The 24,649-nt window shown below is 42.7% G+C and overlaps 1 protein-coding gene across 1 annotated transcript in view; it reads right to left on the bottom strand.

Annotated features, from left to right (window-relative positions):
• The window catches only part of DISC1 (DISC1 scaffold protein), a 312,563-nt gene extending 307,322 nt beyond the window's left edge, over window positions 1-5,241 (bottom strand). Inside the window, exons 1-2 of the mRNA XM_029919352.1 lie at window positions 5,084-5,241; window positions 1,089-1,200 (exon numbers count right to left, since the gene is read on the bottom strand). Of these exons, the coding sequence (XP_029775212.1) occupies window positions 1,089-1,200; window positions 5,084-5,241 (270 nt within the window). The remainder of the gene's footprint in view (window positions 1-1,088; window positions 1,201-5,083) is intronic.
• Between the last annotated feature and the right edge of the window lie 19,408 nt (window positions 5,242-24,649).

Raw genomic sequence — 24,649 nt, 5'->3', positions numbered from 1 at the left:
CACCTCTTGGGATTGAAGAGAAGAATGGTGATTTGGGACACAGGGCAACTCTAAGGAGCAGGTCTGCGCTGTGGTCTGAAACCTCCTTCCTCCCACCTCCCTTGCAGCTCCCCTGCCTGCTCCTGCTCCCCTCCTTTTTTTTTAAGTTTGTTTATTTTGAGAGAGAGAGCATGCGCAGAGGAAGGGTAGAGAGGAGAGAAAGAAAGAGAGAACCTCAAGCAGGCTGTCTGCATTGTTAGTACAGAGTCCAACATGGGGCTTAAACCTACAAACCATGATATCATGACCTGAGCAGAAATCAAGAGCCAGATGCTTGGGGCACCTGGGCGGCTCAGTCAGTTAAGCCTCCAACTTCAGCTCAGGTCATAATCTCACAGTCTGTGAGTTCGAGCCCCAAGTCAGGCTCTGTACTGGAGCTTGCTTGGGATTCTCTCTCTCTCTGCCCCTCCCCTGTTCATGCTCATTCTCTCTCTCTCTTTCAAAATAAATAAATAAACTAAAAAAAAAAAAGGCCCCAAAAAGAGGCAAAAATAAGAAAAGTAAGCCCGAAGCACGCAGAGTCTTCCTGGTACCTGTCAGAGGTGCGCTCCTGGGGTCAGGAATGAGACAGCTTCTGGACACCTGTGTCCATCCTGTGCTCACACATCGTATTGAATCCAGTTTATGTGACGCAGTGCAAGGCGAAGTTCCTTTGTAGCATCAGGGACAGTCTCCCAGCCTCCACCACCCTTCCCCAAGCACACAAAGGGCCAGGGGCCAAACAAGTGCTCTTGTCAATGAATCTCCCAGCAAAGTAATCACCACAGACTTGCTGACTCTTCACAGACTGATACTCTCCATCCCTTTCAAAGGTACACTGCTTTCCTAGATGGGCTTGTTCACCAGCTGCTCATGGTGAGCAGGCCACTTCACTGCGATCTAGCATTTCCAGAATCTTCAAAGCCACATGCACCGAGGGTATGGACAGGTCTCAGGGCACAGCCCTCGCAGCGGCTCCAGCCACTGGGAGTTCCAAGACAGCAAAGCTCTGTTTTCTATCAGCCTCCTGGTCGCCCAGATGCTATCGCTCGGACCCCCAAGCTGCAAACCTCACTTCCTGTAACAGCCTCGCAGTCAGGAGGGTCGAGTCCCCCCGAGAAGTTCGGCGTCACTGGCGAGAATGTCAGCCCCGAGTCAAGGAAACTGACGAGATGCCTCTGCCTGGAACATGGGGCCAGGGATGTGCCGAAAGTACCAAGAAGAGCAATAGAATGATAAACACAAACTGGCTGGGGGTGAGGACACAATTCGTGAGGGACTAAAGGGTGACATTCTATCACTCAAGCCGGTAGTAGTTATGTGGGTGCTGACAATATATGCAACCTGTGAATCATAGAATTTTTGTAACTGTGAGGTGGTCTGTAATGAGTTTTCAACGCCACAGTCCTGCTCTCAAATTGCTCACAGCTCAGTGGACAAAACAGAAATGTCCACAGGCAGATACAGAATGGGCCGGAAGCAATCTGACTGCAGGAGGGAGGGAAGGGCTTCATGGAGGAGCTGACCCTGCAGCTGAACTGAAAGACTGAGGCTACAGAGGCCCTAAAGGAGGTGAGGTCACTGTCAGTGGAGGGAAGGAATGGAAGTGACAGCTCAAAGAAGTTCAAAATGTCTGGGACATTTGGCGTGGTCCCTTTGAAGAAGGAGGCAGACAGCAGGCTGTGAGGAGGTGCAGGTGGGAGACAGGTGGGGCTGAGGCCCCAGGCAGGGCCCCGTGCTGGAGAGAGGAGAGTGGGGAGCACAGTGGGCTGGTGGAAATCCAGAAGAGCCCATGAGGCTACCTAAAGAAGAATTCTGGAAACAGAGGAGGCTGGGGGAAAATAAGTGACCGGAAGTGACCAAGGGTAACCATGTGGGCTCCAGGACGTGTGGGCTGTGGGATCCTGGCCTTGCCACACGCAGCCTGATGCGTCCAGTGCCATTCTTGGTGTGCAAACACTTGTCACCTCCTGTCACCTCAGCTTTAGCTCTCCCGCAGAAACACTCAGTGGTCCCCAAACTTGGCCGCCCATCAGAGTCACCAGGGTATCTTTCCAAACTTCCAAAGTCTTAGGCTGATGAAATCTCCATGTTGAGGCATGAGACACAACCCCCACCCTCACCCCCACCCTCCGGTGGGATTCCAGTGGGACACCAGGCCTGGGGACCTCTGCGCTAGGGGAAAGTCCTACTCAACGTCCTACTGTGCTCAGAACCCAAGTGCATCATAAAACACGTTTGCCACCCCACAGAAGATGTTGCTTTGCAGAACCTTCTCTTTCCCTTGAACTTTTTGTTTCTTGAAATATAGCTTTTAGCTGTGAGCCTCTACAGGTGGACAGAGTGTGGCCTGTATTTAAAATGTGTCCCCATACATCTGTTCTAAATCTTCCAGCCTGCATAAGGTTCCCACTTCCGGTCAGACAGTGGAGTCCTGCCCCCTCCCCCCCCCCCGACATGCCCCCCCCATAAGGAAGGGGCCAGGAGGCAGGCAGCTGCTGTGAGTGGTCTCATTTCCCTAAGGCGCAGGGACAGGGATGGGAGCCAAACAGCGGACTAACATTCAGCCCACTTTGGAGTGTAAGGGTCAAAACCCACGCATGCAATATGCAGCGTGGATCCTAGACTGGATCCTGCAACCGAGAAAGGGTACTGGCGGAAAATCTTATTTAGCTCTGTAGTTGAGCTCGCTGTACCAGTGTTCATTTCTGAGACATAATACTGGTGCCGTGATTATCGAAGCCGTCAGCCTTAGGGGAAACTAAGGGAAAGGAACCCTGCCGTGTCTTTGCAACTGTTCTGTAAATCTGGAAGTATTCCAGAATAAAAACCTTATTTAAAAAACATGTCCACAAGTGTACACACACGATTTATGGGCCTGTACTTTGCACTAGGAAAGGGTATGGACTCTGGAGACAGACTGCTTAAGTTTAAAATTTAGCTCTGCCACTTCTTGTAAATGCTATTCACCAGCCTCTCTTTCACTGTTCTGTCTGTTAAAGGGGGCTCTAGTTCGTGGAATTGCTGGGAAGATACATAAGATCACGAATTTCGCTGCCCTGTGCCACGCCTGGCACAGGGTAACCATTCAAGAACTATTTTCATTTTCAGTTCAGTAATAAAGACAAGAATATCATCCTGAAGCAAAGACACCTGGACACGGGTACCCAGAGGCAGAGTGCAAGGCAAATCTAAACCAAAGCAGCCCGAGGCCTGACTCTAAGCCCTTTTCTGTACTATTTTAGACTCCTAGAGGCCAGCAGGGATCTATTCTTTCTCTGTCTCTCTCTCTGTCCTTCCCTATCTCTCTCTCACACACACACACAAACACACACTCATGCGCGCACACACACACACACACACACACACACACACATCATCCAGCCCAGTGTCACAGAAACAACCTATACTCTCTTGTCAACGAACACCTTCCCACCTCTCCAGTCCACTTTTCTGTGTTCTGTTTTCTTTCCTTTCTATGCCTAGATTTACTTCCTCTGGTGGAAGCAGGCAGTCGAGGAATTTCGCAGCAAGAGATTCAGAGACCACGTGAAAGCGTTTGCTCTCAAGTCACTGAACAAACTCTCTCCGCGGTGCTATTAATTCTTGCAAACGATTGTCTTTTTCTTTTCATGTAAAGTGCTACTCAAAACTCTGATCGCCATCCGAACCCCCCTCTAGAGGGCTGCTAGCTACAGATGGGTGTCTCTAATGAATTTTTTAACTGCTGCCCTAATAAAATATGGATGAACCAGAAGGAGCCCTCTTTGTAGCTGTCATTTCAAAACAACCAAACAACTTAAGTTCCTGCTCTCAGTCTTGCAGCAAAGAGTTGCAAGCTCTCACACCCACTCTAACAAAAGATAGCTTTTTTTTTTTCATGCTAGTCCATCGGCAAAGTTCACAGTTACCTTTTTAATGCCGTCTTTTATGCATGGGCTTATTTTCATGGCTTTCTAAATGCCCCGCTTTGTGTGCCAAATTTGTGATGTGTTTATTAAAAAATGATCCCCAAATTGTCAGCACTTCGTGCATGAGTAGTGCCCTGGAGCCTGGAGCATCCTTCAAGGAAGTCCCTGCTTGGCCGTAAATTTTTATAATACTCAGAATTTAAGCCCACATCAAAGGTTTGTGCCACTCTAAATGCCTGACCTTAAAAATTATACAATTATAGCATTGCAAATGCACTGCTCGATGGCCCTATTAGAAAATGGGAGGAAATTCAATATTTTTCCCCCGCACTTCAATATGGAAACTTGGTGCGCTGGTCCAAGGGAATAACAGAGAGACCAGCATTATATAACTGCTGTGGTATAAAGATCTAGACTCCAGAACACCGTATGCACGTGGCTAGGTGCTGAGGGGGACTGGATCTCACCTGGGTCTGAGATGTAAGGAGATATCTTTTAATAGCATTTGATTGCCTTTTGTCTACACTTGAGGATCCCTCTTTTATAAAACTTTTCTCATCTCACTTCCTATTGAGATACTATATACAGCATCCAGGTTTTAAGAGGCCATGACTGCATCCAGAAAGCTCAAATTTCTCTGACTGACGCAAACCCAGTTGGCCTTTGGAGTTGATGATAACGAGGCAGGGCTGGACCGGAGGTAACCTTCATGCTACTCATCAAGAAAGAGTTTTTCCGAACAGTAATACTTGAATGGTAATGCAGAAGATTACACTAGGGAATACTTGGGATATTTAAGAGAGCAAACTTTTTTCAAGTATCCATTTACATTCATGCAGTGCAAATTAATTATAAAGAATTCCTGTCTCTTCTTGCCTTTAGAGTGCCTCTTCACTGTGGAATGATCTCGAACAAAGCAATACATTTTACAAACGTTAAGAACAAGCCCCCGCAGATGCTTTGATGCTTCAATGTCTGCAGCACACTTTGGTTAGAGCAATATGTTTCCACGCTGTGGAAAGTGACTAATCATCCTCCCTCAACTCCTTTTGAAAGCTTTTGTTCCCAAAGTGGCATATTTGATGATTTTTAAATTATTAAAATGAGATGCTCGCTTCTCCACCAGTCACTCCTCTATCAGATAGATATCGCACATGCATGCACTCGGATCAGGGCCATCTGCCAGAGGAGGCAAAGAGCCGCAGGCGCTGGTTGCTCCCCCGAGGGCTAGAATTCCGAGTGTGGTGAGGACACACTCGTAGGTAGCACAGCCGGGCACGGCGCCAGACACCAGGCAGGGGAAATCATGCATGCGATCCGAGGCCGCGCTTCCCCGGAGATGGGTGTTCCTCGGGGAGGGATGGATACCCCGCTGGGCACACACTCACAGGTACGCTGTGACAGGGCCTAGCAACGTGAGCTCAAGTCACCCATGCAAACTGGTGTCCACCATCAGCTATCATCCCAGAGGTGACATGAATGACATTCTCAAGAGCGTTCTGAAGTTAGACTGGGTTTCAACTACCTCTGCCCCTCTTTGATTTGTCACCTTCCCCAAGCCTCAGCTTTCTCATCTGGAAATAGTACTTGACCTTGCAAGGTGCAGGCGCTCAAGAGCCTGTGCTCTGAGCCGCTTGTCCACACCACCTTCTCTCAGCAGAGCCATGATCTCACAGCTGCTGGCATCGACCGGGACAGCGGAGCAACCGCTGTACGTCTCGGACCTGCCTGCCACCAGACAGTGCAGCTCCCGCTGGTTCTGGCCGCCCTTCTCAGGAGACGCGGGCGGAAACAATACGTCCTTCCTCTTTGCCCCCCTGCTTACGGCCCCATCCTGACCAGCCTTCTTTCTTCAGATAAGACTGGTACGATGTTTCAGATGTCAGTTTTCCTATTTACGGTCTCACTGCAGCCCTGCCTGGAGATCACACCAAAGTCACCTGGGAGCGTAGGACATTTACAGACAAGCCCTGAACTACTTCTGTAAATGACTAATGTCATCTGTTATGCATGCGGTTAAGTGGTTTAATATTCAGAGAAAGGGTCTGAATGCACAGAGGAGCTGGATCTTGATTCTGCCAGGTCCCATCTGGGTGATGCTGAACAAGTCTGCTAGCCGGTGGAGCCTCAGTGCCCTCATGTGTAAAATGGGCATAATCTCCATACCTTGAAGGATCGCTCTAAGGATGCAATAAAATCACTAACGTGTATTTGCAAAAGCCATCACAGCTTGTGGCAAGTGGAAATACATGCTCAATAAATTTTAGTCTCTTGCCCCAAGTTCTCCCCGACATCTAAAGTCACTGCTGAGTGCTGATAACATCTTGGAATTTGCCTGGACGGTCCTTAACTGAACTGTTAATTTTCTCCCTTATCTTCCTTTGTGTACGTGAGGTCTTCTGGGGGATGGGGAGTGGAATTTGTTGTTCAACAGTCTGCTCCTGAGTTACTTTTGTTTAGGGTATTTGTTGTCTTACCTTCCTAAGAGGGTAGAAGATGGAGAAAATAAGTGAGTGAGCATAAAGGCATAGAAGTCCACGGGTAATCCAAACTATCAGAAAAATATCAGACAGTCTTTAAGCAATCTCTGACAAATAAAAGAAACCTAGTAAAATTTTAGTAGATCTATATTTTCCCTGGAGCTACAGAAATCCGCTGCCTGTACATTCCTTGACCAAGCGCTACTTTAAAAAGCTCTTCATTTTCCTTAGGGGAGCCGTTAAGGGAAAGAGTGACATTTCACACACTCTAAACACTCAGAATCAGAGTTTTTTCCCCTCTCTCTCTTCATTTACCTTCTCAGTCTTTGGGCTATTTTTTTCACCCTGACGCAATATCCAAAGACCTATTTCTTGTTTTAAAAAAAAGGCTTTTAATAGCTAACACAAACTAGATACGTCTGTTTTTCTCTAGAATGGGCTTTAAAGCCTGAGTTAGCTCTCACTAAGGGGATAGAGCTTCCTTTGCACACAGCCTATTTTGAAATAAATGAGGCAATTCTGGGTAATAAATTAGCTTTAACTCACTGACACCGAAGGAAGGTGAAAACGAGATTGGGAAATTGCTGTGGTCTTCGAGGAACCCCGGAGGACAGGAGTCCTGCCCACAAACAAGACACACAAACACCCTCCCATGTGCTAAAAAGGGAACAGGCCAGTCCTGCTAACCGAAGGCCAGTGATAGAGAACCCAGGAGCAGGACACCCACACCTGGCAGGTTTCCAAAGATTCATAATAGGGTATTCTGTGAGTGCTTACAAATGAAAAGGGTCTACGTGGGCTTCTGAAAATAAATTGTGCCAAACTGACTGTATTTTATTTAAACAGGAAATAAGGGGAAAAGATCATAGTGTTCAGTGAGAACTCTACGAGATGTCAGGCATCGTACATCAGAGGAAAAGTGGTAACATAAATATCTGGACTTGACCCGAAGGACATGAGAAGGCTTCTCCCAACTGCCCTGTGCACAAGTAGAGCCCGAAGGCAGACACCCAGGTGGACCCGTAGCTGGTGAGGGGCAGGTCTGGGCCAAAGGGGCCTGACCTTGGATGGATGACTGATCACAGCACAGGGAGGGTCCCGGCTCCCTGACGCAGGGCTCTTTCCTGTCCCCTTAGGATCCTCTTCAATATAATGGATGATAGTAGCATCTAGACCTAAAAATTGTCCCTAAAAGGGTGACTCACATACAACTGCTAGAAATGATGACGAAGGAGAAGTAATTCAACTAAACAGTCAGAGAAAGGGGCAGAGAACCATGATACACCTGCAGAACACTCACAGTTTCCAGCACCAGGAATTCCATCTCATGAGGGAAGCGGGGGAAGGGACCAAAGAAGAGTCCTTCAGGATGGAAAACAAGACAAGAGTAAATACTCAACCAGCGAGCCTCTGAGGGACGCAGCCAATGGCGTGCGTGGACCTCTCTGCAGTCCTCCTTCCTGGCAGCATCCTTAAAGATGCAGTCATCTTGGGAGACCTCTTAGCTGAGGAAATTCTGAGAGCAAATGTGTGTGTGATGGGAATATTTCTAAAGAGCATATATATATATATATATATATATATATATATGCATATATATATGTCTGATTATAAAGTGAACTATTTTTCTGAGGTTAAAAAAATCAACATATAACTCTTTTCACATAAAATCCTCCTCCTGCCTAGTTCCCTGCCTCTGAGAATGAGCACTAACAACCGCAGAAGCACTAGAGCAAGGCCACACTAGAAGTGTGTTAGGTCGGGGCAGGGGTAAGGGGCCAGGAAGGGAACCTCAGGGCTCGGCGATCACCCAAGGGAAAACAGAGATGTCATTTTTACAAGATACACCAAGACAGCACTACACTTTATGGTCAGGAATAGCCTAACGGCCAGCAAGCAGGGTGGACATACAGCCATGTGATGCCATGTACATCGCTATAAGCTGTTTGCGGAGCATCAAGGTTCTTGGTTGTTTCGTTATCAATAGTATCTTTTAGAGAGATTCTTTTCACATGCATACAGTTGGAACTCTCTGATCACCTTGGTTTTAAATCCACTCATCCAGAGATTATGTTTGTGGGCATAGTTTCAATTATACAACTAATCTTGGGGGAGAGCCAGACAGAATTACAATGAGGGGGTAAGTTTGGATGGAGCTTGGGACAGGGTAGAAACAAAAGGACATTAGGGACACTACACAAACCCTCACCATCTAGAAGGTGATTTCAAGGTTACTTGTGGAATGTTTGAGGTGACCAGGCTTTGCCGTTATATTGGCTACCAATTCATTTAACTATATTCTTAAGCAGAACTAAATACAAATGGCCACAGAAGTTCAAAGTTCTTTTTCTTGGAGCTCCTAGGTGGCTCAATTGGCCAAGCATCCGACTCTTGATAGCAGCTCAGGTCATGATCTCACAGTCATGATGTTGAGCTCTCTGCTGAGCATGGAGCCTGTTTGGGATTCTTTCTCTCTCCTCTCTCTCTACCTCTCTCTCTCTCTCTCTCAATAAATAAATAAACATTTTTTAAAAGCTCTTTTTCTTATAATCACCTTTAGAGCTTAGCACAGTGCTGGATACTCTAGGTACCCAACAAATGCTACAATATGCCACAAAGAGCTGTCTGATGGCATCCCAGACCGCCAATCTGATTCTGCACACCAGAGTTAGACCCAGCCTGATGTTTATGTTTCTAAAACATAAAGAAAGGCAGTTATGGGGTGCCTGGGTGGCTCAGTTGGTTAAGCATCTGACTCTTGATTTTGGCTCTGGTCATGATCTCTTTGTTCGTGGGATCAAGCCCCACAGTGGGTTCCTCACTGACAGCACAGAGCCTGCTTGGGATTCTCTCTCTCTCTCTCTCTCTCTCTCTCTCTCTCTCTCTCTCCCTCCCTCCCCTCATACATGCCCACGCATGCTCGCTCTCTCTCTCTCTCTCTCTCTCTCTCTCTCAAAATAAATAAATGAACCTAAAAAAAAAAGTTGTTTCTTTACCCTGAAGTTTTTCTATATGTTTAAATGAGATATGACATGAGAAAACACATTGTAAACCATAAAGTACTACAGAAATGAAGAATCTTACTAATGCTATTTCTAAGATTGATAGCCAGGTCTCATCACAATAGTTTATGGATCCAATATAGTTACTGTAAGAGCCTGGTTACTGCCCATGATATTCAGTCCACACTACAGCCTACCCCCACATCATAATGCTTTATGACACACATACAAATGTGATCTAGAAAACAACTCAGAATGCAAGGATTTGAAAATAAACATCAAAACTAGCTTGACAAGTTTGATATAATTGGTGTCCGTTAACTCATCCAACATTCACTGAGTATCTACCAAGTGCCAGGCACATTCTAAGCATTTAACATAATTTTATGTCATTTAATCCTCACCAGAACCTAATAAGATAAGGATTATTATCACCCTGTTTCCACAATAAGATTGATGAGGCTTATGGTAGAGAAGTAATTTACCCAGTCACACAGCGAGCTTGTGCTGGAGCCAAGACTAAAGCCCAGGAAACCTGGCCTCCCTCTCAGCCTCAACCCTTTCCTAGAGCCAACAAACACCAACTTTCTGTATGAGAGTCTTAGATAAGTACCAGTCTCTAAGAGCTTGGAACTTAACTCCTAAGGAGTCTATAGGACCTAACTCGCAGATGTAATTCCCCAAAGGATAATGGCTCAATGGTACAAAATACTTCAGAAAAAGTAGATTACTAAAAACTCTAAGAGGAACACTGCGCAGCAATAATGTCCAAACTCAACTACCTTACATGACTCACAATGCTTCTTATACAAAAGCTTCCCAAACTGAAAATGTGCTTTGTGTTTCAAGCAGCGGCTCCTTATGAAAGGTACTCTGCAATAAATGGCATCCAATTTAATCTGACAGTCACACAAATGTATCCATCACATGAAAGGGAAGGAAACCTCTGGAAAAAGTGGCCAGGTAAATTTGGAGTTAAATTAATATCTATTCTTCTCACACTACTCCAACAAATAGAAAAGGAAGGAAAACTTTCATATTTATTCTACGGGGCTAGCGTTAGCCTGATATCAAAACCAGATAAAAACACTACAAAAAAAGAAGACTATAGGCCAATATCTCTGATGAACATGGATGCAAAAATCCTCAAAAAATATTAGCAAACCAACTCCAACAATACATTAAAAATATCATTCACCACAATCAGGAGGGATCTACTCCTGGAATGCAAGTATGATTCAAAATTCTCAAATTAATAAATGTGACACATCACATCAATAAATGTGACACATCACATCAATTAAAGAACTGATAAAAACCATAGGAGCCTTTTAAAAGATGCAGAAAATACATCCAACAAAATACAACATCCATTCATGATAAAAACCCTCAACAAAGTAGGTTTAGAAGGAATATACCTCAACATAATAAAGGCCTTATATGGAAAAAAAAAACACAGCTAACATCATATTTACTAGTGAAAAACTTAGAGCTTCTCCTCTAAGATCAGGAACAAGGCAAGGATGTCCTGTCTCACCACTTTTATTCAACATAGTTCTGGAAGTCCTAGTCACAGGAACCAAACAAAAAAAAGAAATAAAAGGCATCCAAATTGGTAAGGAAGAACTAAAACTTTCACTCTTTGCAGAGCACATGATACTATGTATAGACAACCCTAAAGAATATGCCAAAAAATCTACTATAACTGATAAATGAATTCAGTAAGGTCATAGGATTCAAAATCAATGTACCGAAATCTCTTGTATTCCTACATACCAATAGTGAAGGAGCAGAAAGAGAAATTAAGAAAACAATCCCATTTACAATTGCACCAAGAATAATAAAAAAATACCTAGGAATAAACTTAACCAAAGATGTAAAAGACCAATACTCTAAAAACTATAAAACACTGATGAAAGAAGTTGAAGATGACACAAAGAAATGGAAAGACATTACATGCTCGTGGAATGAAAAAAATAAAAATTGTTAAAATGTATACACTCACCAAAGCAATCTATAGTTTTAATGCAATCCCTATCAAATTACCAAGAGCATTTTTCACAGAGCTAGGAAAAACAATTCAAAACTCGTATGGAACCACAAAGGATCCCAAATAGCCAAAGCAATCTTGAAGAACAAAATTGGAGGTATCAATTGTGGACTTCAAATTATATTACAAGGCTGTACTAATCAAGACAGCCTGGTTCTAGTATAAAAATAGACACACAGATCAATAAAACAGAATAAAAAACCCAGAAATAAACCTATGATTATATGGCTATTTAGTCTTCAACAAAGGAGACAAGACTATGCAATGAGAAAAAGACAGTCTTGTCAACAAATAGTGTTGAGAAAAATTGACTGCCACATGCAAAAGAAGGAAAGTGGACCACTTTCTTATATCATACACAAAAATAAACTTATAATTGATTAAGGATCCAAATGTTAGACCTGAAACCATAAAAATCCTACAAGAGAGCACAGGCAGTAATTTCCCTTACGTCAGCCATAGCAACATTTTCCTAGATATGTCCCCTGAGACAAGGGAACCAGAAGCAGAAATAAATAAACAATTGGGACCACAACAGATAAAAAGCTTCTGCACAGCAAAGGAAACAACCAACAAAACTAAGAGGCAACCTATGGAACTGGAGAAGATATTTGCAAAACAGCATCTCTGATAAAGGGCCAGTATCCTAAATACATAAAAATATGACACACTTCACACCAAAAAAAAAAAAAAATCCAATTATAAAATGAGCAGGGGGCACCAGGGTGGCTCAGTTGGTTACGCATCAACTCTTGGTTTCCGCTCAGGTCATGATTTCACAGTTCATGAGTTTGAGCCCTGCATCAGGCTCTGCACTGACAGCATGGAGCCTGCTTGGGGTTTCTCTTTCCCTCTCTCTCTGCCGCTCCCCAGCTTGCTCTCTCTCTCTTTCAAAAAATAAATAAACATTTTTTAAATGAGCATAAAAATGAAGTCAGTCAGAGAAAGACAAATAGCATATGATTTCACTCATATGTGGAATTTAAGAAACACAACAGATGAACATAGAGGAAGGGAAGGAAAAATAAAGTAAGATAAAAACAGAGAAGCAAGCAAACCATAAGAAACTCTTATATACAGAGAACAAACGAGTAGTGCTGGAGGGGAGATAGGTGGGGAGATGGGCTAAATGGGTGATGGGCATTAAGGAGGGCACTTGTTGGGATGAGCACTGGGTGTTATAGGAAAGTGATGAGTCACTAAAGACTACTCCTGAAACCAATACTACACTATATGTTAATTAACTTGAATTTAAAATAAATAAATAAATAAGTGAAAAAAATGAGCAGAAGACATGAACAGACATCTCTCAAAGAAGACATGCAGACGGCCAACAGACACGACAAAGATGTTCAACATCTCTCATCATCAGGGAAATGCAAACCTAAACTAAAATGAGATATCACCTCACTCCTGTCAGAATGACTAATATCAAAAATCCAAGAAATAACAAGTGTTGACAAAGAGAAAAAAGAGCTCTTGTGCACTTGGTGGGATTGCAAACTGGCAGCAGCCACAGAATGAAGTTGCTTCAAAATGTTAACAACCGAACTACCCTAGGCGCGCCTGGGTGGCTCAGTTAGTTAAGCATCCAACTCTTGATTTCAGCTCTGGTCATGATCTCACAGTTCATATGATCAAGCCCCACACTGGGTTCTGTGCTGACAGCCTGGAGCCTACTGGGGTTTTCTCTCTCCCTCTCTCTATGGCCCTCCCTGCTCACTCCCTTCCCCGTCTCAGAATAAATAAATAAACATTTTTTAAAAATAGAACTACCCCACAATTCAGTAATCCCACTACTGGGTATTTGCCTCAGAAATACAAAAACACTAATTCAAAGAGATACCCGCACCTCTATGTTTGTCGCAGCATTATTTACTGTAGCCAAATTGTGGAAGCAGCCCAAGTGTCCATTGATAGATGGTTGGATAAAGAAAATAATGGAATATTATTCAGCCATAAAAGAGAATAAAATCTTGGCATTTGCTACATGGATGGAGCGAGAGTATAATGCTAAGTGAGATAAGTGAAACAGAGAAAGAAAATACCATATGATTTCACTCAAATGTGGAATTTAAGAAATAAAATGAGTGACCAAAGAGAAAGAGAGAGAGAGAAAGAGAGAGAGAGAGAGAGAGAGAGAGAGAGCCAAACCAAGAAACAGACTCTTAAGTACAGAGAACAAACGGAGAGTTACCAGAAGGGAGACGCTGGTGTGATGGGTAAAATGGGTGATAGGGTCTAAAGAGTACTTTTATCACGGTGAGCACTGAGCTAAGTACAGAACTGCTGAGTCATTATAGTGTACACCTGACACTAACAACACCGTATGTTAACTGTACTGGAATAAAAACTTAATTTAAAAAAAAAGATCAACAGAAAGGGAATAACAGGGAATAAGGACAAACAGGTCACAAAGCAATAAGAAAAGTCAAAAATACTAAAGGCCAGAAGGAGTTACACCTTCTGTAAATATGCTAAGGACAGTGAAGTGGTTCAGAACAAGTCTTCCCCAAATATGCTACTTTAGCACATGGATTATTTTGAGCTGAAGGCAATCAAGACCCAACAGAATCAACTAAAAACTTTTACCTCTCCCTTAACTGCCCAAAAGAATTTAGGTAGAGGGCCTGACCCAGGAAGAGAATTATCACCAGAGGCAACTACAAGAATCAGGCCTCAGTGTGGTAAGCTGGTGGGAAACTGGGTGGGACCTGGAGACCAAATATCTCTCTGGGCCCCACTGTCTCTGCATGGCAACCTGTGAATTGCCTCCCCCTTCTTTGTGGAAGAGGAACAGACCCCCACCCCCTTCTCCTTATCTCAGAATGGCATGTAAACCTCAACTGCCTGATTGCCTATGGGTCTCATATTCTCATGGGGCCCCCATATGTACATAGTAAAATTTGCTTTTCTCCTATTAATCTGCTCTATGTTAATTTGATTATTAGATAAGCCAAAGAACCAAGAAGGGCAGAGCAAAAAATCCATGCCACAGAACAGCAAAATAGATGTGCTTCAAACAAAACCTGGGCAAGAAAGTTAAGCAGGCAGAGACAGGCTCCCAAGTTAGGGCACAACAGTAATAGATAAGAGGGGAGACAGGGCAGAATTACACAGCTCAAATGTTCAGCCTTACCCTCTATTAAAGAAAATGATCTTCAGATTGGAAAGGATAGTGGCAGCATAATTTAGGAGGAATTGAAGCCCAGGAGAGGCAAAAAGATGGAAAGGGAACATCTAGCCACTTCAGATGAGTTCATATCCCCAAATGAGGGCAGATAAATTATGATCCAGTACTAAAGGAACTCACAGATATGATCCCAGAAATATATTCAGTGGGTTTTTAGAAATCATGGCCCTACTAATGACCAAAGATGGACAAGTGATCTGGTTTCAAGAAGAGAAAAAAATAGAATCCAAAAGCTGTTGATTAGTCAGCCAGACACATATTCTGCATACAATTCCAAATGAGTGTTCAAACAAACATGTGATGACTCAAACAAATCAGACAACCTCTGGAGCAAGGAATGGAATAAAGGCAAGTTAATCACACTTCTGTGAAGCCCACTGAAATGGACAAAGTTGGGAGAAGTTGGGGAGAAAACTTTACTGACAATGCATGATCACATGCCATATCATTTAATAGGCCCTTATAAAAATGCCTATTTATCACTTGTGTCAGGCACTGTTACCAACATTTTACAAATATTAATTCATTTCATTCTCATACCAGCTCTATGAGTACCCTTTTCTTTTTTTTTTATGTCTTTATTTTATTTTAAGAGAGAGAGACAGAGAGTGAGTGAGAGAGGGGCAGAGAGAGAGGGAGACACAGAATCTGAAGCAGGCTCCAGGCTCTGAGCTGTCAGCACAGAGCCCGATGCAGGGCTTGAACCCACGGACTGTGAGATCACGGCCTGAGCCAAAGTCAGATGCCTAACCGACTGAACCACCCAGGTGCCCTTTTGAGGATAGATGAGGAAAAGCAGGCAACTGAGAGGTTAAGTAACTTGCCCAAGCTCACATGGCTGGCAACTGACAGCAGAAATTAAAACCAACACTTCACTCCAGCGCCATGCTTTTTGCACCAAGTTGCATCTCCAAACTATGAGGGATATCTGGCAAATACTGTAAAATTTGGATGAAATTAATAGCAGACCCCAAGGTTAATACATTCCTCTCTAGCTCTTGAGAAGCAATGTATTTTTCCAAGATACTCCACTCTGAAGAAAAGAAGAGTGCAAGCATGAGTTTGGAAGAAAGTAGCTGCTGTCCAACTGTTAACTTGAAAAACATTAACATTTTCAGAAAACAATAACCTAAGAAGGTTTCCCACTAGCTAGCTGATGCCTGCCTGGGTGTTCTGTTCATTCATAAAACCATCTCAGCCATCTCAGAAGCAACAAGAACTACAGTTCCAGTTGAAAACGGAGTCAATAACTTGGAATATCAGCTTGAGAAAGTGACAAAATGCAAGGGAAATAAATAAATTATTAAAGAGAAGATAATATACATAAGAACAACAAGCATGTGGATGACAGGTATCCCTCAAGAAGATAAAACAAATAGGGTACAAAACATATAATCAAAGAAAACATCTATGAAGTAAACAAAAACTAAAAAAAACCAACTAACTGTACAAAAAAAGGTATACACAGCACACATGGAAAACAGTTGAAATATTATGGCCAACACCAATATATCTTGGTACAATCACTGAATTCCAAAGAATAAGTCCTATGTGAATCTCAGAAAATTCAAGTCACATATACAAAGGGCAAAATTCAAGCTGGCTTCCAAAGTAATACTCAATGCTGAGTGACACTGCTGATATTGTTTGCGGACATGGGCGGGGGGAAGGCACTCAAGAATTTTATACCTAGCCAAGTTGTCAAACACTATAAAGACAATAAAAAGTCATTGCTCAATATGCATGGATTTGGATACAACCATGGGCCTTCTTGATAAAAACCTCCAGTTGGTGAAACCCAGACCCAAGCAATAAATCAAGGTATAGGACACAGGAAGGGTAGGGCTCTTCTATGAAAGACTATGGGGGTGATGGGGGGTGGGTGGGCACTGGGTCCCAGAGTCTTTTTTAAATAAAGCACTAGGCTAGACAACTATGAGAAGTATTAATATAGAATAGAATAGAATAGAAATGTTATAATGGTGACCATAGAAAGTAATAATGGATCTAATGAAAAAGCAATCATTTCTGGTATTTGCAAAGCACTTCTGGAATTACCAAAGCCTTTCCCATGCAACCCCTCATTTAATCAACCTGCCAGTCTTAGAGAGCAGAAAATTTCAAGCTCAGAGAAGCAAGCTGCAAATACACCCCTGCAGACTTTCCACACAAGTCTGTCCATGTTCACCACCTGACACGAACATTTCGATTTCATTTTGCTCATAAGCCCTAATATTTAGTACACTTACATAAAGACATGTGAGGACAGAGACATCACTCCTGAATCTCTACCCAGTTGTTCCTCCTAACAACTCCCAGGCATCTCCCTCAGTGTGATTCTTCTTTCTATGTCATCACTATTAGTCTGCTTTGAGCCCTGGTTTCCCTTTCTCATCTCATCATAGGAACTGATCCCTGCATTCAGAACAAAGACTGCTTCTATATACACGAGGAACAGGGAGCCTCCCCAAGAGAGAAACAGACTCACGCATACCTAGAGCCAAAGGGGCAACATACACGGAACATAGAAAGAACTGGAAGAAAGAGGGAATGCTTTCCTAGAGAAGGAAACATGAGTACTGTCTTCAAATCCTTAAAACACTTCCGTGTGACACAGCATAAAGCATGTGTTGTCTATTATAAAGGGCCGTGCTCTCATCAATGGCCAGACTGTCAAGGACCACGGAGAGCTGTGTGTTACCCAGTCTGACACCACTTCACGGTGCCCGTTATGGCAGATCACCACCTGTAACAATATTTTTTTGTACTTTTGCATAAACTGATTCATTTCTTTTGCTTAAATAAATCTATTTTAAAAGAACATTTTTTTGGTTCTACTACCATAAATGGGATATGACATCACTTGGCATAATTAGGAGATGACTGTACAAATAAAGGTCATGAAAACCGGCATTTTGTATTGTTGGCCAAAGATTCTAGGGACAGAAGCCCACTTGGCTCCACCTTCATTACAAGGGAAATTAGTTTTAGAGGAAGTTGAAGACACACTAGCAGCAAGCAGACTTCCACCTTGGCAAAAGGAAAATGTCCGACTGTGAGTTCATGCCGGTCCACGTCATGTCCTGGGACTCTTGAGAATCGTCTCCACACCACTGGGGGCAGCCCTCACCTGGACAGGGAGTGCATGCAGTGAAAAGTGTTCCTAAATGGTTTATAAAGAGATTCTAACTTACATTCACATATGGCAAGCTAGGAATCCAATATGGAAGCTTGTGTTACAATAAGTAAAGCTGGCAACAACGGAAAAAGCATCTTTAAAATGATAATAATAGTTAATATTTGTTGAATGTTCTATGGTGTACGAAGTACTTTACGTGATTACACATAATTTACTTCAAGTGGTGACTATTCTGTCCCCAGAAGAGTTCAACAAAGCATCCCTCAGGACAGATGACAGCTAAGGCCCAGGCCAACACCCACGGACTCAGAATCTGGGCTGCCCTACCAACCTTGCAGTTTGAATTGCAAATTTTTTAAAGAAAAGGAATTTTCAATTAAAACTTGAACCTATGGTCAGTTCAAAATCTGAATTGGGTTTACCAAAGTAGAAAGCAATTTGATCTTAACTCGGCAAGGGTGAAGCATATCCAAGGGAAGTCTGAATGGCAATTATTCTGTGTGTGTTAATAGCACAACAGATCATACAAGCAGAATCCCGTTCCTGTAGCTTATCAGGGAGGGGAGGGCTGAGGAAAGGTCACTGAAGGTAAGAAAGCATCGAAGCTCTGATTCTGCCATTTGAAGACAGGCAAACTCCAAAGGGGCCAGCCAGGCTGCAAAGCTCAAGTGTGCAAATTGAAATTCTCTCCTACTTCCCTCGGCAACCTTTGGGCTGCCCCAGATTTATCCAAATCAGAGAGAATGAGACCTCCGTGGTCCTCCTGGGTACCCTGAAGTTAATGGAAATAATCTCGCCTATTGCTTGCCTCCTTCTTTAAGGAGGCACTAAATCCCAGCTGTTCTGACAGGACATCCTTCAGGATATGGGCTCCTGTCTTCACTAGACCAGGTGACATAAGGCGACTATGCAGAACAGCCAGCTGTCTTAGCCACTTTGAGGTACTGCATCGTAGCTACATTGTTTGAAAGATTTGCATAGGAATACATAAACATTTAAATACAAATTCTAGGAAGCCCACAGGGTTTGGTCACAGCTATTCTGAATTTTAAAGGAAAGAACTGTTCCATCTCTGAAATTCTCAATAACCTCAACACCCTTCTTTGCTAAAGCTAATCCTGAACCCCCCTGTCTAGATTCTCAAGTTCCCAGCCATCCTCGGGGCCCTTGATGACCGGGCAAGGATGAAAGCCTTCTCTTTTCCCTAAGTGCATTTCCCTTTACCCTTCAAGCTGTCAATGTCACAGATGTTTCATGGAGTGAAATGGTTGGGAGATCCTATGCCCTCTAAAGAGCAAGTGGGGAGGGAATGGGCAGAGGATGGCCAGGTCCTGTGTCTGGCTGGTCTACCCTGGTCTCTCTGCTTCTCTCAGCTTCTTTTAGGTCATAACACTATTTGCTTAAAAATAACATTTCTATGTGGGGCGCCTGCCTGGCTCAGTTGGTTAAGCATCCAAGGTTGGCTCAGGCCATGATCTCACGGTTCATGGGTTGGAGCCCCACATCAGGCTCTGTGCTGACAGCTCAGAACCTGGAGCCTGCTTCAGATTCTGTGTCTCCCTCTCTCTCTCTGCTCCTGCCCTCTTCTCTCTCTCTCTCTCTCTCAAAAATAAACATTTAAAAAATTTTTTAAATAACATTTCTATGTAATATTTTAAAAATGAAATTAGGAGCACCTGGGGGCTCAGTCAGTTGAGCATCCGACTTCAGCTCAGGTCATGATCTCCAAGTTTGTGGATTCGAGCCCCGCATTGGGCTCTGTGCTGACCACTAGCTCAGAGCCCGGAGTCTGCTTCAGATTCTGTCTCTTTCTCTCTCTGCCCCTCCCCTGTTCATGCTCTCTCTCTGTCTCTCAAAAATAAAGAAATGTAAAAAAAAAAATTAGAAAATGAAATTAGATTTTTGCTGAGGGTTTCTTAGCTGACATTGATTGTCATATTTTATTTATGCACCAATGCAATGTTCCCATAATCTTTTAGTTAAATTAGCTCTAGAATTTACCATCATTCTTTCAGAATTCCATCTGTCTCTCCTTATTAGCCTTGTCTTTAAATATTTCCCTGGAGAGACTAATTCAGTACACTTTCCCCCCTCTTTGAGCCAAAAGCTACATGAGTCAAGATGGCAGACATTCTACAAGATACAAGAATAATTCATTGTGTCTTCTACTTCAATATGATGTGGAAAGTTTAGGGGTTGTAGTGAACAGTAAACTCAACCTGACTAGCCAATGTGATGTGACATGGGCACTGCATTGAACAGGACCTAATGTTCAGGTTAAGGAGGTAGGAGACCTACTGCTCCTTGCTCTACTAAGAACACATATGGCCTAATCTTTTCCTTTCTGGACACTACCTTTTAAGAGAAAAAAGCAAAGGGACAACTAGTGGCTCAGTTGGTTAAGTGTCCAACTCTTGATTTCGGCTCAGGTCATGATCTCATAGTTCTTGAGTTCAAGCTCTGTTCTCTGTGCCGACAGCACAGAACCTGTTTGGCGTTCTTTCTCTCTCTCCCTCTCCCTCCCCCGCCCCCACCACCTGCTCACACTCAAGTTCGCTCTCTCTCAAAATAAATAAACATTAAAACAAATTATAATGAGAAAACAGCCGGGAAGGGCACTAGTCTGGCATGACCTTAAGTAGAAGGGAGAGCCTTTCCACATCCACAGAGACTGACAACCCAGCGGGGGCAGAGAACTCTGGAATGTGACTTGGAATGGTGGGGAGAGACGTGAAGGGAAAGAGGGAATTTTAGCGAACTAGTTCAGAAATCTCTCAGAGAGCGAGGAGAGAAGAACTACTGTGTCAGTTTCCTGCTGCTGCTTTAACAAATTACAGCAAATTTACTTGCTTCAAGTAACACAAATGGGCTATCTTATAGTTAAGAAGGTCAGAAGTCCAAAATAGGAGTCACTGGGCTAAAATCAAGGGATCAGCATTGTTCCTTTCCTTGTGGAGGCTCTAGGGAAGAATATGTTATCTTGACTTTTCCAGCTTCTAGAAGCTGCCTGAATTCCTTGGTTTGTGGCCTCTTCTTCCATCTTCAGAACCAGCATCTTCAGATCTCCTTCCTCTCTCTCACTTTTATGAACCCTGTGATTACACTGGGCTCACAGGATACTGAAATAGTATCCTGATCTCAATATCCTTAATTTCATCACATCTGCAAAGTCTCTTTTGCCATGTAAGGTGCCACATTCACAGGTTCCAGAGATGAGTATACAGAGATCTTTGAAGGGCCATTATTCTGCCTCTTTCTTTATCACTGGGGAGAGGAAGAAGTAACAAAGGGCTTGAACTTAAGATGACAAGCAAGATGAAGAACTTCAAGGATTGAACAGGAAGTATATGCAGATCTTTAAAATAATAAGCAGGGGTGCCTGGATGGTCAGTCAGTTGAGCATCCTACTCTTGATTTCCACTTAGGTCATGATCTCACAGTTGTGGGATCGAGCCCCACATCAGGCTCTGTGCTGAGCAGGGAGCCTGCTTGGGATTCTCTAAATAAATAAATATTTTAAAAATAATAAGCAAAGAGGGAGGTGTGGGTTCAAATTCCAGTCTTCCATTTGTAAATTGCATAATTTTGGCAAGTTAATATCTCTGGACCTCGATTTTCTCATCTGAAAAATGGGGATAAGAATAGTACCTCCCCACCCCCACTTTAGGCTTTTGTGACAGTTAACCGAGAGCATTAGCACTTGGCCTGACACACATACTAGAGGCATAAAAAAAAGAGACCCCAGACCTAAAAATTAGGAAACCAAATTCAGTAGCTTAGCTATGCTGCCCAACTTGGTATCTGTGATGTTTCCACTAGCTAATGCTTAAGGTAAAGATCAGTGTTTAGGCCTAAATTAAAGAGACATTTATTAGTGCAATAAAAAAATAACATTCTGCACCCAATTACAGTGCTAAATGCCTGTGACTTAAAAAAGCACTGGCCCCCATAGAACTGAAGATCTCTTCAAGGATGCCAACAAATAGACAAAATATAAATAGAAGCATCAACTATCAAAGGTGGTAAATGAGTGGTAGAGACAATGTCTGCAATAGGCCAAGGGCAAGCGATCCAAGCCATTAATCTGGACTCATACAAAAGCCTTGCTGGAGGGGACAGGGTTTAGAGGAAAGAGGAGCCTTCAGACAGGAAGGTGGGAAGGTGGGGAGGCTCATCACCAAGGTGTAGGCGCAGCACAGCTGAAGTCAGAATTCACAAGAAGTACAGGGGCTGAAAGATCACGGATGCCCGCATCAAGTGACGGGGAATCCTGGCGGAGGCTGGGGCAGCCCACATGCCGCATTGCGGACAGTCCAATCCAGGGCTACTTCTCTCTCCACTCCTGTTAGGGCTTGCTTCCCACATTTCGGAGCTCTGATATCTGGTACATATATAATTGTCCTATCTTCGTGGGGAATTGAGCCTTTTATCAATAGGTAATGTCCTTCCCTGTTTCCTGTAACAGTTTTTTACTTCCAGTCTATTTTGTCTCATATCAGTACAGATACCTCAGCTCTCTTTTGATTACTATTTGCATGGAATGTCTTTTTCCACTTTCTACTTTCAACCTGTATGTGTCCTTAGAGCTAAAGTAAGTCTCTGTAGACAGCATGCCCTTGGATCGTGAGTTTGTTACCCATTCTGCCAATCTACACCTTGCAGTGAGTTTAATATGTTCACGTTGAAAGCAATTAGTGAAGATGAAAGACTGACTTCTGCCATTTTGCCGTAGTCAGCACATCTTACAGCTTTTTGTCCCTCGTTTCCTCCTTTATTGCCTTCCTTTGTGTCTGGTTGACTTTTTATAGTGGCACATCTTGATTTCTTTCTCGTTTCCTTTTGTGTATTCTGTAGATGTTTTCTTTGGGGCCACAATCCTTTGTGAGGAGTACATATAATATCTGAAAGTTATAATGATCTAATTTGAATCAATACCAACAAAACGTCAATAGCATACAAAAACTGCCTATCTACACAGCTCCACCCACCTTTTTTGTCATTGATGTCACAAATGACATCTTTATACAGTTAACATAAATTTATAATTATTTTTTTATTCACTTACTATTTAAATTCTGTAGAACCTATCATTCTGAATGTGACTTTTTCTTAATTGAGCATTCACATAGTTACTGTAGACCTTTGACTATTTTCCAGAGCTCCTGTGAAGTTATTTCAGCCAGTCTCTAATTTAGTTTTGTCGTTTTGAACATCTCCATGGAACAACAAGAGCCTGGAGCTTCTTATTCTGCCATTTTGTGGACATCATTCCACTGAGGCATTTTAGGGCCCGTAAAGGAAGAGGGGACCTATGTGTCCCTCCCCATCCCCCCAGTTCTCGGCTCTGAAAATGCCTACCTGGGAACCCCTAATCACAGGCATAAATTCAGACTGGAGCACTGCGAGGGCAGAATTTATGCTGACACTAATTTTTCCTGTTTTCCTGTTAATTTGTACAATCCCATAGTCTTCTAAAGGATTTGTTAATGCATTGTTTTGGGTTCATTTATCGTTTTGTGTTTTTAGTTTGATTTTGTTCTCATTTGGCACTGAGGAAACTTGTACAAGCATACTACCACAATAAAGCAAGTATCACAATAAAGTGAAGCCAGTGGATTTTTTGATTTCTCAGTGCATACAAAAAGTTATATTCACAGAAGGTACTGCAGTCTCTTAAGTGTGCCTTATGTCTAAAACAGCAAAGTACATATCTGAATTTAAAAGTACTTTATTACTAAAAAGCGCTGATCATTATCTGAGTTTTCAGCAAGTTGTAATCATTGATCACAAATCTCCATAACAAAATAATGAGCAAGTTTGAAATATTGCAAGAATTACCAAAATTGACAAAGAGATATGAAGAGAGCAAACGCTGTTGGAAAAATGGCACCCACAGACTAGCCCTACTGCAAGGTTGCAACAAACCTTTGTTGTATTAAAAAATAATAATAATAAAGCAATATCTCCAAAGTACAATAAAATGGGGTGTGATGAGGGGCACCTCGGTGGCTCAGTCAGTTACCCATCTGACTCTTGATTTCGGCTCAGGTCATGATGTCAGGGTCATGAGACAGAGCCCTGCGTCAGGCTCTGCACTGAGCATGGAGCCTGCTTAAGATTCTCTCTCTCTCCCTCAACCTTTCCCCCTGCTCACTTGGTCATATGTGCTCGCTCTCTCTCTCTCTCTCTCGCTCTCTCTCTCTCTCTCAAAAAAAAAGTGCAACCGTATTTCCTTTGTTTTCAACCATAATATTATGTTTTACTAAATATTAAGTCCTGAATTTGTTTCATCTTTCTTAACATTTTCATTTAATTCTTACTTTACTTGTGTAACGTTTTTCTTCCTTTGTTATATTTTACTACTTTTTCATTTCATCTGGATGTTTTATTTCAACTTACATCTATTTTATAAACACTTTTTTAGGGTTGTTTCCTCCAAATTTTTAATTCCAGTTGGTTAACATACAGTGTAACATTAGCTTCAGATGTACAATATAGTGCTTCCACACTTCCATACATGACCCAGTGCTCGTCAGGACAGGTCCATTCTTTCATTCCCCCCACCTGCTTCACCCATCCCCCCACCTTCTTCCCCTCCAGTAACCATCAGTTTCTTCTCTATAGTTAAGAATCTATTCCTTGGTTTGTCTCTCTATTTCCCCCACTACGTTCACTTTTGTTTCTTAAATCCCACATATGAGTGAAATCATATGGTATTTGTCTTTCTCTGACTTACTTCACTTAGAATAATACTCTCTAGCTCCATCCACATCACGGCAAATGTCAAGATTTCATTCTTTTTGATGGATAAGTTATATTCCATTGTGTGTGTGTATATATATATATATATATATGT

The sequence above is a fragment of the Suricata suricatta genome, chromosome 2 (assembly GCF_006229205.1).
Source record: "Suricata suricatta isolate VVHF042 chromosome 2, meerkat_22Aug2017_6uvM2_HiC, whole genome shotgun sequence".
Taxonomy (NCBI): domain Eukaryota; kingdom Metazoa; phylum Chordata; class Mammalia; order Carnivora; family Herpestidae; genus Suricata; species Suricata suricatta.
This window is presented reverse-complemented; position numbering and strand designations above follow the sequence as displayed.